This window comes from Chenopodium album, chromosome 12, assembly GCF_948465745.1.
Source record: "Chenopodium album chromosome 12, dcCheAlbu1.1, whole genome shotgun sequence".
Lineage (NCBI taxonomy): Eukaryota > Viridiplantae > Streptophyta > Magnoliopsida > Caryophyllales > Amaranthaceae > Chenopodium > Chenopodium album.
In genome coordinates, this window is record NC_137845.1 from 27,934,902 (window position 1) to 27,955,332 (window position 20,431).

The window sequence follows — 20,431 nt, forward strand, 5'->3', positions numbered from 1 at the left end:
ATCATTTTTTAGGATAAACCTCATTCCTATATTGCAGAATATCAAATTCATCTTCTCTATTCCATTATTTGAACCCCGTTTCAAATGTCTGAATAATCATATCGTATGATATTCAACCTGTCATAAATGATAAAGGAAAATATGGGTGAAAATGGTTCTTCATGGAACGGAATATATAAATAATTTTTCTACTCTCACTTTATACTGCACAAGATAAGAGGCACACGCATATAGTATAAAAATTTTATATTGTACACACGTAGCGTGTACCTCTTAGCTTGTAGTAATAAGTCAAAAAGATTTAGGACAATACAAAATGTTTTGGCATGAATGGATATGAGTGGAATTTGGGGTTTCAAAGAACTCTCATTAAACATGACATTTTCCTACCTTATAAAAAGTAGGAGATTGCTCTTATGAATAGTGCACGACCATTATACCCCTTCCTTCCTACCTTATAAAAAGTAAGATATTGCTCTTATGAATAGTGCACGGACCATTATACCCCTTCTTTCCTACCTTATAAAAAGTAGGAGATTGCTCTTATGAATAGTGCACGGACATTTTGTAATTTTCCTAATTTCTCATTGGGAAATTGTCCGTACATTTTCTTAACCATTTATGAGTTTTGAGCTTTCTTTCTCCTTTCTCTGTTCACCTTCCTTGAAGTACTGATTGTCTGATTATTTATTAACATTTTTACTTTCTATTTTAGTACGAATATGCTTCTTAACATTTCACCCTGCTATATATTGTAGTACGAATTAGTATAATTTTAAGAGCTTTCACATTCTTTTAATGTGAAATATTAAGTTGATTATCATCTACAAGTTTCCATTTGCTATTAATTCTAAATTATAATACTTTTTACCAAATTTAAGTGGTACTGTTAAGCTCATTTGCAATTGTATTGTAGTATTTTAAGAGGAGGCAAATGAGGGGTTTTAGCAAGGATGTGGAGTGTTAATCGAATGTGGGTACATGAAAATGAGATTAATTGCCTGAAAGTTGAATAGATAGTGCATGATAATAAGTAGCATGATGAATTTGGTTATTTGCCTTTTCTTGCTCTATTTCACAATCTTCCTAGCAATTTTATCTTGGCTTAGCGACTCCATTAGATGGATGAATTTGAAAAGCCCATCAATTAATTAGAAATTAAATGGAAAATGGAATAATAAAGTTTAAAATATTTTAAATTTAATGGGGGTTATGATTTAATTACATTACAACATTAGTCACTGGACATCTAAAGGTTGTTGCTTTATGTGGGTGTTTTTTTTCTTTATTTTGTGAAGGTCAAAAATCAAAATTAACGACGTACCCATAATTGTGTTTAAAGGACATTGTGACTAATGAAATTAATTTATTATTGTGCCGAAATAGATGTATAGGAAGAAAAGAAACCAAACTAACTATGTGAAAAGGGGAAGAAAAGCAAGAAAGGATTCAAGGGAATTATCAAGGGTGGACAAAGAAGCTACAAGTGGAGCTGCGTAGAGCTAATTTAACTGCAAAACTAATTCTTAGAAGCATTTTGTCTGAGTTCATTTTCTACTTATTGGTTAACTTTTGAGCATTGTTAAATCATGTGTAATTAACTCCATGTGAAGTTCAAACACAAGCTAAGAAAAATTAAGTCGAAAGTTCAAACACAAGCTAAGAAAAATTAAGTCGAAAGGGCTGGCCACCCCGCCCGCAACGTGCGCGTTGGCTGCCCTAGTAAACAATAAAATTGATGTGTTAATATATATCGAGTTAATTTCGTCAATTACACATTTACACACTTTCATGATGATTGAAATTTATTGAATTTCCATGTCCATAGTTTAGGTTTTCAATTCATTTAAAATAGATCTGATCAAACTTAGCCCGCCCCGCTAATCTAGCTCGATTTTGGGCAAATTTTTCAGTAAGAAATCGGGGTAAGCCCGGCCCGATCCAATTTTTATTTTTTATTTTTTGGGGGGCGAGTTTGAGAATGTGTTTTTAGCATTTTAATTGTTTTTTAGGCTCGATCCAAAAAGCCCAAACGTCCCGGCCATTTTGGACGGGTTTGGGCACAAAAAACCCAGCCCAATTCTTAGCCCGACCCTAGAAGTGGGTTGATTTTTTTGTTCTTGGCCCAGCCCACCCAACGATCACCTCTAATTTAAAGTCATGTAGTACGTAGTCTACGTACTTAATTATTTTTCAAATCTATAAAAAGTGTAGTAGTTTCTTTTTAGCCTAGTGCTTTAATTTAATGATGAATCTATAATCAGTTGTTAAAACCTCAATTCAACTCAACTTGACTAAAAAAAAAACAACATTGACAAACATGGTAAGGAAAAGAGATACATATTCTTCCACTTTTCCTTTATTATTTCCTTTTGACCCTTCAACTCAAGGTTCGATGGCATTTATCAAATAAGATCGAGTCATAACATCTCTTTTGAATCTACAACGATTAGATTTTTTTAAATTTCAAGGCACACATAGTCTAGATCTCGATATAGACTCGAATTCGAACCTACATCTAAATCCAACTTGTAGGGAATATTTCAAACATCAACTTTGAGCCCCACTGTGATCATGCATTTAAGCATAGTGGCGTCCAAAGGGAAGGAAACTAGAGCAAAGGAGTCGCCAACAAGTTTTACAAACTTGTAAATTGTCCACGAGGTGAAGGTTACACCCCATTCATGATCACAGAGATCGCCAACTCCATAGTGGTCTTGAACCATGACTGGATATTCGGGGATGATGGTACGAATCCGACCTAAAAGAGATTGAACCCGCCCAAAATAGGCCTTTACTTTGTTCTTCTCATATTCATGTGCGCCTTTCAATCAACGTACAATCATTATATTAATCTTAAACCTGTTTAATCTATATTGGTTGATTATTAATGTACAAATAAATCTATAATTGGTGATCACTTGAATTAAAATCATATTAGCCTAATTCAAATTATTAATTATCTTATTAAGCGTGATTTCAAGTACAAATTCCCTTTAAACCTGCAAGATAGGCCGTGATCAAACAATAACAATAATATATTAAGCAACATAATAATATTAATACCACAAATCATCATCATCATCATAATAATCTCATCAAAGCATAATAATATTAGCAAGATCCTAGGCATGATACTAACATGATTAATAACAAATCCTAACACGTCACTAATAATAGAAATCAAAACTTTATCCTATCATGATACTAGAATTCAATAAAGACATCCTAACATGATACTGGGAATTAATAAAATAATCTAAACATGATTTCTATATCAAAAGAATAGTTAAGTAATCAAATTACTTACTTTGAAGCCTCGTACCTCTTTTTATTAAAACAATACACACGTTAGTAACTTCAATAGAATATTAAATCAAACAATTAAAATAATATTAATTAAAATATAGATTTGGGACCAAACCCTCAGAACTATCAACCTTTCACATCGAGGTCATAGGCAACTTCGAGCTTAGTTAGGTGTATTCGAGTCTTGTGAAGGACGTATGGTGTATGTGTTTATGAAAAGGTTTAGAAAATCAAGAGAGAGAGAAAGAATAAGCTTTATCTTAGAGAGAGAAAGAGAATACTGATGATGATTGTGGATGATTGTTGGTTGTTCTTGGCGATTGCAAACGGGGAAAATCGCCCCTATTTATAGAGAAAATGACCGAAAAAAAATCAGAAAACTAGCCAGAATTCGACTCGAAATAAAACAAGTTTTATTGCGACGCGATGAATCTGATGAATCTATCGCAGCGCGATAAATTCCGTACGATAAGATTTCGTACGGAATCCGACTTCCAATCAAATTGGGATAGCCGAAGTCCGTACTTATCTTTATTAAACCAGATTTAAATCCTTTAAAAACACTCGTTTTATCCGATGTAGAATTCTATCTTGATAATTATCTTTTCAAAATAAATAATGATGAATCTATGTGGCATGATAGATTCTGTACGATAAGATTTCGTACGGAATCCGACTTCCAATTAAATTGAGTTAGTCGAAATCCGTACTTATCATTATTAAACCAGATTTAAATCCTTTAAAAAACACTTGTTTTATCCGATGTAGAATTCTATCTTGATCATTATCTTTTCAAAATAAATAATAATTAATCCTAATACCTTTAGAAATTAAAATAACTTTCTAGTTAATTCTAGAAAATTAAGATAAATTCTAATGACTTTAGAAATATAATTAAAATTAATGGACCCTCCACATGATCATTGGGTCCGCGTATAAAGCTCGATTTAGGCCCAGTTTAGTACTTTGGCCATAACTTCTTCATTATAACTCATAATTGGGCTTATAATATATCGTTGGAAAGTTCTTTCCAGCCCCATCCAACTACACAACTATTAGACCCAGATTATGGACCATACTAAACTGGATTGGACGTTTTTCATAAGTAGGACACGAAATGAATGATTTAAAACATTTTTAGAAAAGGGAAATTCACGAGACTTTTCAACATTTCACCTTACTCGATAATCAATGACGTGAAAGGTACTGATCACTGGGCTTGGTTTTTGGGGAGACACAATCAGGTGAATACACAACCACATTAGTAGTCCTCGTTATCTCACCCTTGCTTTGTGTTCGAACTTTTTATTTTCCACTAGCTAGATCCAAGTCATTCTTAACTTGACAACCCTAATGGACTCTCCACCTCTCTTCCAAAAAAACTTAATTCACATGCATATCTAGTTCCATTCAAGTTCAACTCAAGTTCAATTCATCATGCAAACCTTTGCTAGATTACGTGTCACTGCACCAAGGTACGGGCTTACACTTTTCAAAGAATAAAACTTCAAAGCTCCAAGGTTATCGAGACACCTCAATTCAAATCATATAAAAATCCATGAACACTTCTTGTGGATCTCGTCTATTTCAAAATTATTTTTAAAATCACCGAGAGTCAACTTGTCTCATTTATAAACCATGTCAATATCAAGTCAAGCCAAATCTACACCATAGTCTTCAACTCTATGTTATGTCAAGCCAACTCTATTAAGTCAACCTTTTTGACTTTTAGCACCTTTCAATTAAACTTAGGGTCTTTCAATTTATATTAATATATCTTTCAATTCAATTCTAATTAATTTTATTCAATCTAATGCCTTCCTGTAGAGAAATTGACCCTCTTAAAATAGCACCTTTCAATTAAACTTAGGGTCTTTCGTAAGAAAAAAGCCAACCCTCTAAACAAATTCATCCTTTTCAATTTAATTTAACCTAGCATGTATCTTTCTTAAGAGAATAAGGCTAACACTCTAATAGGACTTAATTACTATACACTCTTCAATAGTCTTTAATTAAGCATCAAAGTTGATCCTTGCTTAGAGCTTAGTCTCTTTATCAATTTAATTAAAATCAAACGTCTCTAAGAACCAAAGTTGATCTAGCTAGGCTTAGAATTTAATCTCTTCGATTTAATTTAATTCAAACAAATAGTCTTTGAGTGTTAACACAGATCCCTATATTGAATTTGGTCTCTTCAAATCGATTCAACTCTATTCAATTATATCTAGTATTGTCAAAACGGTTTGACAGTTCGGGTTCGGTTCGGTTTGAAATCGGTTCGGTATTAAATCGGGTCAGTTTGAAATCGGTTTAAGTGTCTCGCGGGTCGGTTTCAATTCGGTTTAAATAGTTATCGGTTCGATTCGGTTTTGGTTTATTCTTGAGCGGTTTTAATTCGGTTTGGGTTGTAAACAGTCCGGGTAGTAAACGGTTCGGTGCGGACGGGTCGCGGTTTGTTAACGGTTTGGTGTAAACGGTTTTTATCCCGGTTCAAATAGTTTCGGGTTGGAAACGGTTTCGGGTTAGAAACAGTTCGGTTTTTTTTCGGTTCAGTTTATAACTAGTTCGGTTCTTTTTTGGTTCAATTTATAACTAGTTTGGTTCTTTTACGATTCAATTTATAACTGGTTCGGTTCTTCTACGGTTTAACGTTATTCGGATCGGTTCCATTTTGAGTTTACTAAATTACGGTTCGAGACGGTTTTCGGTTTCAAAAAATCGATTGTTTATCGAGTTGTTTGGATTCAGGCAGTTAAATGGTTTTGGATTGAAATTCGACAGTACTTGCTAACCTTTTGTTGGTTAACAAGTTTTATATTTAGTCGAGACTTCATCATTTCATAAATAGGCATCAAATTATATACAAATTCTCATTGATTTTATAAATACATATCATGTTCAGTTTCAAGTTTAGCCATACCAATCTTACTAGTTTGTAGCCGATTCGTTTATAAGCTGTCCGGTTCGTAAAATGATTCGGTTTGCAAGCGGTTCGGTTAATAAACGGTTCGGTTTATATACAGTTCGGTGCAAACGGGTCGCGGGTTGTTAACGGTTCGGTGTAAACGGTTTTTATCCCGGTTCAAACGGTTTCGGGTTGAAAGCAGTTTCGGGTTAGAAATAGTTCGGTTCTTTTTCGGTTCGGTTTGATTTCAGTTCGGTTTAGAACTGGTACGGTTCATTAACGGGTTCGATTCTTATACGGTGTAACGTTATTCAAATCGGTTCGGTTTCGGGTTCTTTCACTTCAGGTCGGTTTTCGGTTTCAAAAAAACGGTTTTTAATCGGTTCGGTTCTCATTTGGATCGGTTTGTTTCGGACAGTTAAACGGTTTCGGTTTGAAATTTGACAGCACTAATTATATCCCTTCTATTGTAGCATCATTTTTTTTCCCGTGCAAGACTAACTTTTGGAGGTACAATTTCAATTTCAACAACAGTGGCACAGACTGCAGACATAAGTACATTTTGTAGGTACCAGTTTTCACAAAGGTTAGTTTGGAATCGTAGAATGTTTCAAATTATTCTTCTTTCGGACTCGACTACTCTAACCTTTGCCATTACTCGAAAGCCTCAGTTCAATAAGGGCTTCTGTAGACATTAACTTGTGTCTCTCCAAATATTGTCTAATGGTGAAATGCACTTCATTGCCTAAATTAGTTTGGGTTGCATAATGGATCCAAGAATTGCTTAAACTTCCTAATTATCCTAGCCCGTTTACCTTTTAATTAAAAATTTGATCTAAGCTTTTCATTCTAACCCAAAAGCGTATATATTTTTATCAGCCAAAACCCTTCGAGCTCATAAACCGACCCAATCTGAAACACTATTAGATCCTAGCGTGGACTAATTATTGATAATCTGAATCCTAAGTTACCATAAAGTCTATAACAATAACAAAGCCTTAGTCCCAAAATAATTAAAAAGCTAAAACCAATGCGTACAACATTTCAGGATTAGCCTGCTAAGCTAATTCCATGATATCACGCTAGTTATGCAGCTGTCTTGCAAATAGTTGCACTGTTATGCACAAATTTCATTGCCTTACACTAATCTAGACCTTGGAAACGGGTCATTCGACCCGGGTCACTTTTGGGTCAGGTTATTTTGAGTCAGCTAACATTCGGGTCAGGTATGGGTCGGGTCGAGTCATTTCGAGTTTCGGGTATGACTCGGATCAGGTATCGGGTTAGGGTCAATTTCAAATCGGGTCATAACCTTTTCGGGTCAAGTATGTTCGGACATATTCGGGTCGAGTCAAAATCGGTCGAATCATGTTCGGGTTGTTCAATTTGTGAATCAAGCTCAAATTGATAATTTTGTATTTTGTTCATGAGCTTGAATACGATTGGAGATGAACAATTAAGTCATTTTTGGCATCAGACATTTTTACTCCAGTTATAAGGTAATTTAATTCAGGGCATTTATGCTATCGAGTATATTCGAGTCAAACACTTTGAGTCAACAATAGGTCAAGTCAATTTTAGGTCGGGTCATTTCGGGTCAACTTTAGAGTCCAACACAATCAAGTCAGGTCAGTTCGGGTGTCGAGTCAAGAACGGGTCAACTCCGACTTCGAGTCGGGTATACATCGGGTCGATTTCGGGTTTTGGGTCGATTTTTTGGGCACTTTCGAGTCATAGGTCGGGTTACTCAGGTCGAGTCATCAGGTTTGGGTTAAGATTGTCAGTTGTACACTAATCTAGTGTGTAGTGTCTTAATACTATCCAAATTCTATTTTCACGGCTTTTATCCTTCATAAACGCAAAATCAGCATTTTAGTGTCACACCCTCACACCAGTACACTGTACACTACATTACTATGTAACTAGCATGGCTCACTACTCTCTTAACCAGCATACGCTTTGTTATAGCATCTAATGCTAATTCTCCTCATCTATTCATATGCAAGAAGATCCGCTCCTTATTAGAAGATCCGCTCCTGATGTATATTACAGGAACATCAAGTTTTGTAATTATGACTAATACAAAACTAAATGAATTAATAGTAACAAGTGTCAGTTATTATGGAATGAAGGGTGGAAATTGGTGTGTCATTAAAATGTAATGAGAAATAAACTTGATTGCCTTTTGAGTTGTATGAAGTCGTTGTTCACGTGGTGCTATGAGAGTAGAGTATTTAGGTTTTATAATTTTGTTTGATATTGATAGATAGGAATATATAATGGTATTATTTAGTATGTGTCTTATCATATAATAGAAATGACATTAGAATGAAGACATTTGCTTATACATGAGACTTTAATATATTCGTCTTATCATTGAACAAATACTATATAAATGAGAAGTCTGTTCAAAAAAAAAAAAAAAAAAAACTATATGAGAAGTATAATATATAGAAAATGGCAATGAAATTAATGAAAGATTTAGCTTATAAAAATCGGTGATGCACTAACAAATGATAGGATCACATGACAATGAAGATTAAAAATAACATGCATAATCGTGGCAAAAAGACAATGTTAAACAAAAATTCGAAGTTTCTACATATGACTTTGCAAAAATAAAGATTGATCAATGCGTCCATCTATGGACACTCTGGCTCTATCATTGTCACCTATGGTACAAATATTAACTTATTAAGGACAATTATAATTAAATTTAATTGTCTCTCATTGACTAATAACGGCATCATTTATGCCTTTGGGTCATCTTCTCTTTCACGAAATTGCCTATTTATACTAAAACGACTTTTTCTTGAAGAGTACAAGCCAACGTACAAGTCAAGGGGGCAACATGTCAATCTGTCATATGGTTCAAAAATATAATTAAAAATAAATTTGGTTTGGGATGTACGTAGTTGTATCATTAATCATTCTTTTTTTTTTTTAATAAATTTAAGAATAATTTGTTCCAATGGTCCGAAACCACTAACAAGTTAATGTGGTCCGAATTAGCAAGTTATCACTTGAGTAAGGGGAAGTTAAAGGAATTTCCGCCCTCTAAGGGCCTGTTCTGTTCAGCTTAACTTCAGTTCAGTTTCAATTAATTCAGTTCAGTTCATTTCCTAATTTCTTCTCTCATAAACAATTTAATTTAGCTCTATTCAGTTTAGTTCAATTCAGTCCAGTTCTAATTTATTCAGTTCAGTTTAGTTGTTTTCAGTAAATCGGAATAGGCTCTAACCCCCCTATAGTGATAATTGATTCCCCAATATCACTATATCAAGGTCAAATGTCTTTTTTCTTTACCAACCACTAGATTAACACTTATTTAGTGATTAATCATTTAGATTAGAATTGGTAAGTGGACTTGGTTCATACTAACATATATAGAATTACAGAGTATATACTTCATCATAGTGATGAGGCCCTTTTCTTTTCACCTTAAAAATTATAATTTCGATTTAGTAAATACATAGCTTAGTAAAAAATAATTTCAGTTTAGTAAATATCAGTAACTTTAAAGAGAAAATGTAAAAGTGAATAAATAAAAATAAGTTTTGATCAATAAGTACACAAATAATTTAACTTCAGCGGTTTTTTTAGATCACCCCGACCAATGATCCTAATCTCCCCTATCACTACTCTGACCCTGCTTCCCTCACCCCTTATCCCCACCATGACCCTACTTTCCCCACCCCTTATCTCCACACGACCTCTTTATCTCTCCCATTCTCTCGTCGGTTGGTGCAGAAGTTTTTGGATGGTGGAGTATCAAGGGGGCGTTCAACACTGGTGGAGGGGGTGGGGTGGGTGTCCATGCTAGTTGGGGTCTAGGTGTGAGAGTTTTGGGGTTGGTGGAGGGTAGGGTTTTCAAGCAGGTGATGAAAGGCTAGGGGTTGATGGGAGAGGTGGTTGTTTATTTTAGAAAATTTTAAAAGTCATATAAAAATCTACCAATCACAATGCGACACGCGCACGGTCACGTTGTATTTTGAATATCAAAAATTTATTTTATTTTTGAAAGAATAAGCAAATGTCGTATTATTGTTGACCAGTTTTCCAAGAAGAATAAATGAAAATTAAAAGAATTTGAGAGGATATATGTTTGTTTTTTGACAAATGAGAGGATATATTTGTCATGTTAGCCACATATGTTAAATGACTACTAGCCTATTATAAAGGTCATGCGTTCGGGAAATTTAGATTACATGTAAGACAACATTAATAAATCAACAATGTAAAATATTTATCCCTTTTGTGATTAGAGATTACCCTAACTAATAGTAGTATATCCCTTTGGATTTTCTAATATAAATGACTAATTGCTAAAAAGGAAAAAAAAAAAAACAAATGATTGAATGAAAAATAAAAATAAAAAAATTTCTACAAAGATATGAACAATTCAATTATATGGTTTTTCACATCGCATAAAAGCTTTAACGATTACTTAAATTTTAATGTTATTATGATTATGGTTACAAGAATAGTAAATAAAGATAAAAATAATAATAACCCTAATTTATTTGGTCATATATTTTGTTTTATTCTATAGATGCTAAATTGTTAATATTTCTCACGTGATTTTCTTTAATTTAAATATTATGTCATAGATAATTTTATAATTGCTATTACATAATTTTAGATAACATTTTGAATAATTTCATGCATTGTAATATATTGACGAAATGAAAAAATCTTATTACATCAGTGATCAACTTAATGATAATTTATGAATAAAAAAAAAAAAATCAAACTTGTAACAAAATGTTGCTTATAATGTAAAAATATTATACAAATCGGAGTAGCAAAAAATTATACTCCCTCCACTTCATAATAATCGCAATATTAGGTGTTACCCAAAGTTTTACAAAATTTACAGGTGAGACCAAATGAGGAATTTCATAATATAAAATGAGCAACTTTTGTATACATCCGGTATACTGTAATTTACTGTATATTGGGGGTCACTTTTATCAAATTTTGGGTCACTTTTACAATTTTTTGGGTATATTTTATCAATAAAGAATAAATACTTTGTAACATTTATTTATGTAAGGGTAACTTTTATTCATATTAGGGTAACTTTTGCTCATTTTAGGGTATAACGGATGTACAATATTTTATTGTACATCTGATTTATTTGAAAGTTTGTCATATAAAATATAGTTATTAGGGATATATTAATTGTTTGTAGGAGACAAAAATAAGAAAAAAATATCTTAAGTGTGTTGATAGGAGAGAGAAATAATTAAATAGTAGTAGGTCCTTACCTAAGGAAGTGTTGTAATTATTATGAAATGGATGTAAAAAAAAAGTGTAGCGATTATTATGAAACGGAGGGAGTATATTGTATTTTTCTCTTTTATTGATGTGATAAACCTATAATAAAAAATCGAAGAGCATGATGAATCAATTAAATAAAACAATTTTTAATATATTTATTTAGTGAAAAAAGGATTGAAAACCTTAAATTGAAGTGATAGATAAATATGAACCGCTAAAAGTATGATAATTAGAAGATAGTAATTGTGAAAGAGAGTGGAAATACTGCGTGTTTAGGGTAAAAATACACCCCAACACGTGGTCCAATCCCATAATGACACGTGGCCCAATCAAAGGGTGACATGTGTCCCTATAGGAAGGTGACGCGTGTCAGATTCAAGAGAGCACCTGAAAAAGAGTAAAAGGGCCTCCTTACATCAGGAGACCTATATCCCAAGAATGCCGCAAAATAGCGCCCCCCATCTGACATGTGTCGTCAGTTGATTGCACAGCCAATCAGGACACAGAAATCTAGGGTATCAACCCTAAAGGGGCACAATTTCCTACCCCTATAAATACACAATCATTTATGATGGGAGGGGTGGATTGTGACATAACATTTAATAGAGCACTAAAAGCTCCAACTTCTCTCTACTTTCTCTCTAGATTATTCCGTTTTCCGATTACTCACTAGATCGTTGGAGGCGGATCTCCGATTAACTGGAGTTCTGTTGTTTTGCAGGTGTCCATGTCTACTTGCCGGCAGAGCGCGACCAGTATCCCGAGGGATTTTAAAAATACCCCTAAACTTTTGGCGCCGTCTGTGGGGATACTCGTCCGTAGTGGTAATAGATGGTCAAACACCTAATGCCGGCCCTGGCCTTGGTCAGGACAGCCATGTAGAAGATATAGTCACAACGATTCATTCTAGTGATCCTTTGACTGCCTCATTCCATGAGGCTGAGGATCCTCCAGTTACTGCTGCTTCCCTAAAGGCCGCTCTGAACAAACTTCGAAAGGAGTTTGAGAGTAAGAGGCCATCTACCTCTAGACAGCCTTCCAGACGAGAGGAAGAAGGCGCCCCAAGGAAAAATCAGAGCAAGGCAACCAATGCTATGGATGCTGGGAACACCCCATTCCGACGACCGCATGGAAGATCTCCTAGGGTTCCACGGACGAACCTGTCTAGGCTCCTTAAGAAAACACAGTCGGCTAGGGGGCAGACCAGACAACCTTAAAAGGAAGATCCTGAGCCATCGCGGCACTGGAGGGATGCAAAGGAATATATCCGGCACAAGCAGCGGGAGTGGGCGGCCTAGTCGGACCCGACCTCAACTCCAACGATGCCGGATGAATTCTCTAACCAATCTTTTTCCAAGCATACTAGCTCGGCCAGGACCAGCAGGAGTCAAGCTCTCCGTATTCCAACTCTTATTCCAGTTCAACCGTTTTAGTATCAGACCCCTCAGAATTTCAATCCTATTCTGCCGCCTAACCCCCTTGTCTTCGGAAAGTACGGGCAATATGGCCAGCTGTTCGACCAGACAGCTTACCTGGTCGGACCGGCTGCACCACCTCAGCATATTGACTGGCAAATGCGCTTGTTGAATCTTGGGAACAAGCCGCCTCCGTTTTCTCAAGAGATTCTCAACTCCTCAACCAGCGAAGGTTAAAAGTGTGCTTGTGGGTGCCTATGATGGCACAGGCAACCCAGAAGAACACGTCACTTCGTACAGAAATCTGATGTATTTGCAAAGTGTGGACAATGCCACATGGTGCAGGTGCTTCCCGGCCACCCTCAAGGGCGTGGCACAAGACTTGTTTAATAGTCTGCCGGCCAGGTGCATCAACTACTTTACCACTCTTAGTTTATTGTTTGTTGGAAACTTCTGATATAACATTCCCCAAGGAAGACCAGCTTGAACTTGGCAAAAACCGTCCAAGGAAAGAATGAAGGATTGCGTTCGTATGTTCAGAGGTTCAATAAAGAGAAAGCCCAAATTCATAATCTACCGGATGAAATGGCCTATTCGGAATTTCTCCGGGGATTAAGGCATAATGGTTTCAAGTTTGATCTGGTCAGGAAAAAGGTCTGGACATACGCAGGCGTTCTACGGGAAGCCGAGGCCTATTGTTCCAGGTGTGGATCCAAGGGTTCTGCTGGCACGAGCTGGGTCCCATCAATGACCTGCACAAGGCAGCACATGTGAACTGCCCTCGGGAGTGGCTCGAGGAACCCCCCTCCGATGCTTGAGTTAGAATGTGTTTAGAGAGAGAAAGTGTACATAGAGAGATAGAGAGAGTGTAATAACTTGTGTGTCTAACCTCTTTTCCGTTGTACTTTGCCCTCTATTTATAGGCGTACGATCTCCTTTATGGAGAGTCATACTTGATCAGCCTGCTAGGCTGGCTCTATCGGGCTGAGGAGCCCCTTCGGCTATCCTTCCAGCAGTGATCGAGTGCGTACCCCGGGGGCCAGTCTGGGAGCCTGGTGATAAGTCAGCAGGGGCTATCCTATAAAATTAGCCCCCCAAGAGGTGGTATGAGGTCACTCATGCCGGCTCTTGCTTGCGCGGAGAATCCCTTTTTTAATGGTTTCAGCTGGAGAAAATAGCTCAGCAGGAGCTATACCCTACAACTAGCCCCTCAAGAGGTGGTATGAGGTTACTCATGCTAGCTATTATGAGCGTATGGTCTTATCGGCCGTTGCTCAACGGTTCGTCTGGCTAAACTACCTCTTATACTACTAGCCCCTAAGTCTCTGGATTGATGATGTAATTCTGAGACTTGAGTGGTCATGCTGCAGGTCGGTGGAGATGCGTTGCGTTGGGACGTTTCATTTATTTCTGCTGATGCTAGAGGAACAACTTTTTATTAGACTTGAATTGTTCTGTCTAGAATTTAAGAAATGACGAGCTTACAGGAAGGAATTTCAATTACTCCCGCTGAAGTCTGAGAAATGACGAGCTTGTAGGGAGGAATTTCGATTACTCTCATTGAAGTATGAGAAATGACGAGCTTACAGGGAGGAATTTCGATTACTCCCGCTGAAGTAGGTTTTTTTTTTTTTTTTTTTTTTTTTTTTTTTTTTTTTTTTTTGTAGGAACGATGTTTTGCATAAGTGGGACACGTGTCGGCCATCTAAGTGGTTAGTTTATTTAACTGAGGTGACATGGCGGTTCGGCTTTATTGCTCACTCAACCGCCTATTTACTTCTATTTAATTCACTGTCCCCCTTTATTTTCTTTTTACCCTTTTCATTTTTTTCATCTTCCCCTTTCTCTTTTCAAATTTCTCGCTCTTCATCTTCTTCACATACGCGCGTCATTCCTCCATTACCGTTGTAAGTTCTCGTCTCTCTCGTCTTCATTCTTGCTTCATTGTTTTGTTTGTTTGCTCATTTTCTTTTATTCTTCAGTTTTATTGAATTTTCTTGCTTTATGGTTGCAGTTTGAAACCCTGTTCCCCGTTTGGTTTCTTGGGTCGCCATTATTGTTGTGCTTCGTTGCCTCTACAACCTCTTGTCATAAAGGTACTTACTTTGTACCTTTTCTTGTATGTTATGCCCAATTTTATTTCTTTTTGTATTTTTTCTGCAAAATTGCATCTTTTGGTCAATTTTGATTAATTCGTTTCCCTCTGTTGTTGTATTTATATTCTCAATTATTTCTTCCGATTCTTGCGTTGCTTTTTCGCACTCGCCCTTTTGGGATTAGACTTATCTTTGGTTTTTGGCACCCCATTTTTCTTCGTCTTCTTTAGGGGATTTTTTGTCTTTTATAGATCTTCTTTAGGATGTCTGACGCTTCTGACAGTCAAAACACGAGTGAGCCTCTTGTGGCTACTGAGTCTGGCTCTCCTTCAGAGTCGTCTCACTCAAGTGAGCGCTCTGCGCGCACTTCTTTTGCTTCCCCTGCTTCTCTCCCCTTTCTTTTGCAAACAGTTATGCCTCTCGATTGTCCGCCTGCTGTGGGCAGGGCTGGTACTGCTGTGGCTTCTCCTGCTGTACTTGAGCCGGGTAGTAGTCGCCCTGCTGAAAGCAACGCTTTCCGTCCTTTTCGGCCTGGACCACATCCTGATTTTTTTGACCCTTATTGTGAGCGGGAGCTTATTCAGGACGGGGAACCTGTACCCCACCTTGCTCGTTTAAGGAGGCGAGCGCTACGCCATGAGATTTTAGTTGACATGGTCAAGGTTAATCCCCCTGATGTTTATCTTGTTAGTCCCATTCCCCATGTTCAGCCTTTAAACAGTTTTACTTGGCTTGATGACATGGCTGATGTGAATTGATTTGACCATTATGTAGTGCGGGGTGGTAACGCTGCAACTTTTTTGCCATCTCCTTCTCCGGCTGCAAATATAAGCGGAGTGGCTGATTCTCCTGGTGAGAGCGCTTTTTACGACTGCCAGCCCATCTATGTGAAGGAGCCCTTTAAGGAGGGCAAAACTGACTTCTTTTTGGATGAAAGGTGTCATGGCCCCAAGAATTGCGTGTTGGATTCCAACTGGCATAAGGATGCAAGGAAGTTGGACCTCGCTGCTGAGGGGCAGAAGTTCTATGGTTTTGGTCAGGGCTACAAACTAGTTCTGCCAGCTCAGGGCTCCAAGTAATCTACCCCTCCTGCTGGTCATATTGCAATCTTTGCTTCTCAATTGGACTTAGGCCTGGTCTGGACCCTACTTTGGATAAGATCTTTCGAGCCTTTAACCTTTGCATTGCTTTACTGCACCTTGCTTCTCTACACACTTTGATATGCCTGTTGTGGTTTCTGCGCTTTCAGAGGTATCCAGAATCACTGCAGCTGTTCAAGTCTCTAATGAGCCTGAAAAGGTCATCTCCTGGTTCTGAGTCTGGGTGGTATTACGTGGCCCCCAAAGAGGGTTGAGTTTTATCTTACCCTAAACTTGGCCATTTTAGGGACTGGACAGGCAAGTTTTTCTGGGTTGTAGTGCCTTCCTCTTTTGTTGTGCCACGCAATTTCAGGGAGATTCGTACTAACATGGCTGGAGTTACCGTTTCCCCCACTGAGGCTGCTCGCGAGACAGATGCTTTTGACATGCTGCAAGGAGCGGGCATAGGTGATACCAAGTTTTCTAAGTTTTAGCTGCCTAACTCCTTGTACATTGTGGGCAACGCGCAGCTTTCTACTATGCGCTTGTGTTCTACCCATGAGCCTGGTAAGCTCTGTTTTTTGTTCTGCCTTTTGTTTGTAAGAGTTTTTTTTTCTCTACTATGCTCTTATGCCCTTTATTTTGGGTCTTTTTTGCTGCCTGACTTTCAGGTTATGACAAGTTAGATAGGGGCATTCTTGGGTTGAAGGACAACTAGAAGGACCCCCTTACTGCTACCTCTGATAATCCTCCTAAGCTTTTTGAGACTCTAGAGGTTCATGCTGGCTCTTTGAAGGGTGAAGTTCGTGTAGCCCCAGCTAAACTGAGGGCTGTCTTAGGCACTGTGACCGTTGCTGATCTTGCAGGGTCTAGTCTGAGGCGTTAGTGGCGCAGGGTGCTTCTCTTGAGAAGCGTTCTGCTGTGGCTTTCGACCGGGTGGCACCTCAGACTTCTGTTGTAAATGAACCACTTAATCAAGCTTTCAATGGTTCCAAAAATAATGCTGACGACTTTGTTGACAGCGTTCTTAAGTTTCCCGCTGAGGGGGCTCAGACTACTGTTGTGGTGGGTGAGAAACCCACAACTTCTGATGAGCATGTTCTGCTCTTTTCTCCCAGTATTGATACCACTGTTATTACTAAGGATGCTACAGGTCCTTCTACTGAGGCTTTTGATTTTCAGCTCCCAGATGAGACTATTATGGAGCTACCAAGGATTCCAACTCGCCCTTCTGGGTTGCGAGGCTGCCTGCGAAGCGCTAGTAGGGGAGGGCACTCTCAGCCTGGGGGTTCACACAAGCAGGATCATCCAGTTTTTAATCTAGAGGATGATCTTGTGGTCTCCCTCTCAACCGCTGCTGACCAGCCCATTGCTAAAAAGGCCCGTACTTCCTCTGCTCTTGATCCCTTTGCTTCTCACTCTGCCAACACTGGGCTTCTTAGTGAGAACACTACTAAGGAGACTGGCACCCATAACTCTAGTGAGCTTAATCGATGTGTTCACCAGTTCTTAGGTGATGCATTTGAGAACCCACTTTCTACGACCTCAATCTCTGCAGGGGGCACTTTTCGTCCTACTGGACCTATAGAGTTTGGGGAGGTTCCCATTGATGCTTTCCTTTGCCCTCTGTTGTGTCTTACAGGAGCCGTAAACGCTCCGTTCCGCCCTTTAATGAATGTTAGGGCTATGAGTCCTTGTTTATGGACAACCCACAGAACGGTGGCACCTTGGGCTGAGATGGCTGATCTGCGGGTTGGAAAAGAGAATGAGCTTGAAGATGCTAGAAAGGAGGCACTTAAGTCTTTTGTGCTTTCTCCTGCTTTTACCAAGCTACTCGCTGATCGCCATGATGGAGGTTGGGAGGCTGTAGCCCGCTGTGTAAGTGGGCTCTATGGTTGGGGGTGAGGAGCAGCAGGCTCGTTTCAACGCCTTTTGGGCTAAGGTTGAGGCTGCTAGGGAAGTTAGCCTTTTTGACTTACCTGCTGACCATCCTCAGATTACTTACTGCAAGGTCCCCAATCATGCCGTGCTGAATTTGGAGGTGCCTTTATGCACTGACATTGCTGCCGCCATTGGGGTGGAGACTTTAGCTGATGAGCAATAAAGGTTTTGGCGGCTGTCTTGGTGAATGTTGTATTTTCCCTAATGAATGTTTACTCTGCCTTGGTGGACAGAGGTTCAACTTGTTAGTATATGCGTTTGATAACTTCTCTGTTATTTTTCTTATTGCTTATCTCGCTGCTTGTATGCTTGTTCAGACATGCTGTTGGGCCATGGTGTAGTTGCACCTAAACCTTAGCTCAGCAGCCCTTTTGTTGCACCATGTGAGGCCTCGTAGGTTGGGCTTTCTTGTTGCTCTTACTCTTAATGTTTCTTTGACTTTGTTTCCTGACTTGGCTGTATAGGGCTTTCTTATCCTTTGGCCTTATATTGTGCACGGTGGGAACCTGTCGAATTTTATGCCTTTCCTCTTATTTATGATAAAGGCTTATACGATGTGTCTTCTACTTAGTTTTCGTAGAGACTTGCTTGCACATCTTTTAGCTTGCTTGACTGTATTTTGTTTGTATGCCGCTCAGCCTGTATTGCTATGACTTATTCATGTCATCCAGCTTGTTTTTGCTGTGACTTTTTTATGTCGTTCAGCTTTTTGGCTGCTTGTTTTTATGTCGTTCAGCTTGTTTTGCTGCGACTTGTTTATGTCGTTCAGCTTGTTTTGCTGCGACCTTTTTATGTTGTTCAGCTTATTTTGCTGCGACTTTTTTATGTCGTTCAGCTTGTTTTTGTTGCGACTTATTATTTTTATGCATCTTACTTATCTTTGTAAGAGCTTATTGTTGGTCTATCTCCTTTCTCCCCCACAAAAGAGGTGAGCTGGGTGGGACCAAGAGAACCTTGGTGATGCTCGCTCAGCCTGCCCCTTTGCTTTTCGTTCACTTTCCCTGCTCAAGTTGAACGTTCCAGGCTTCCCCCTCAGGCGTCCCCTAGGTGGTGCCCTGTTTTACTTTGAGCAGGCAAGTTAAACTTAGGGAAGCGCGCTCTCCTTTGCCTAATGATGTCTTACTGCATCTTATTGTGATGTTTTTAGCCTTTTATATTTTTATGGCATTTTCTACATGTTAGTGTGCAATGTAAAGCATAATTCAACAGATAAACATGCTTGAACAAGATCATACGGCATACTCCTCACGTAGAGGCTCGTATTTCATTAAATTCAAATGGCTTAAGTTGCCTTGATTAACATAACATAACTTTAAACAATGTTTTTGCATAACTTAAACAAAGTTTTTTGATTTCTACTTAGCCATTTGTCTTTTAAACAAAATATTGCTTTAGCACATCTGCGTTGAAACTATTCCTTAAGACCTGACCTTCTTGATTTGCGAGGAGGAAAGCGCCTGACCCTACTTGCTCATGGATGATGAAAGGGCCTTCCCAGTTCGCTGACAGCTTTCCATGCTGGTTTCCTCTCCCTACTGCAGCTGTCCTTCTGAGAACTAGGTCTCCAGGAAGCAGCTTTCGGTGCTTGACTCTCTTGTTGAAGGCCTTTGAGATTCTGCTTTTTTGGGCTGCTAGCTTAAGAGCTGCCTTCAGCCATATCTCTGGCAGGAAATCCAGCTCCTCCAGCAGGCGCTTCTCATTCCCCTGCTGCTCATAGTGTCGGATTCTCAGGCTAGGGATTTGCACCTCTACTGGAACTACTACATCTGCCCCATAAGCCAGGGTGAAAGGACTTTTTCCAGTAGACTCCTTCTCTGTTATTCTGTTCGCCCATAATACATCTGGGACTAGGTCAGCCCAGAGGCCTTTATGTTCTTCTAACTTCCTTTGCAAGGCTGTAAGGATCAACTTGTTTGCTGCTTCTGCTTGGCCGTTGCTTTGTGGGTGGCAGACTGAGGCACTTGCATATTTGGTGCCCATCTTTTCCAAGTAATCCTTGATGGTGTCGTAGTCAAACTAGCACCCATGATCAAAGACTATGCACTACGGCACCCCGAACCTTGTTATGATGTTCTTCTATATGAACGTTCTTACTTGGACTACTTTTATGTACTTGGTGGGCTCAACTTTAATCCACTTGGTGAAATAGTCTACTACCACTATGAGATACTTTCTGCCCGCTGACCTAGTGGTGAAGGGTCCTATTATGTCCATTCCCCACTGAGCGAACGGGATCGGGCTGAGAATTGGGGTCAGATCGTTTGCTGGTTGGTTTATGACTGGAGCATACTTTTGGCATTTTTCACACTTTTTGACGTATGCTAAGGCATCCCGAGTCAGAGTTGGCCAATATGCTCCCCTTCTAAGCACTTCAACTCCCAAGGCTTTCCCACCAATGTGGTT

The 20,431-nt window shown here is 38.6% G+C and overlaps 1 protein-coding gene across 1 annotated transcript; it reads right to left on the reverse strand.

Moving 5' to 3' along the window:
* Window positions 1–19,402: 19,402 nt before the first annotated feature.
* LOC145571082 (uncharacterized) lies at window positions 19,403–20,008 on the reverse strand. Its single transcript, XM_081630172.1, has one exon. It carries the CDS (start codon window positions 20,006–20,008, stop codon window positions 19,403–19,405), a length of 606 nt encoding a protein of 201 aa, XP_081486298.1.
* Window positions 20,009–20,431: the final 423 nt, after the last annotated feature.

What these genes read in the sequence shown, in the direction of transcription:
- LOC145571082 (XM_081630172.1), bottom strand. Translation starts at nt 20,008, where the DNA reads ATGGGCACCAAATATGCAAGTGCCTCAGTCTGCCACCCACAAAGCAAC.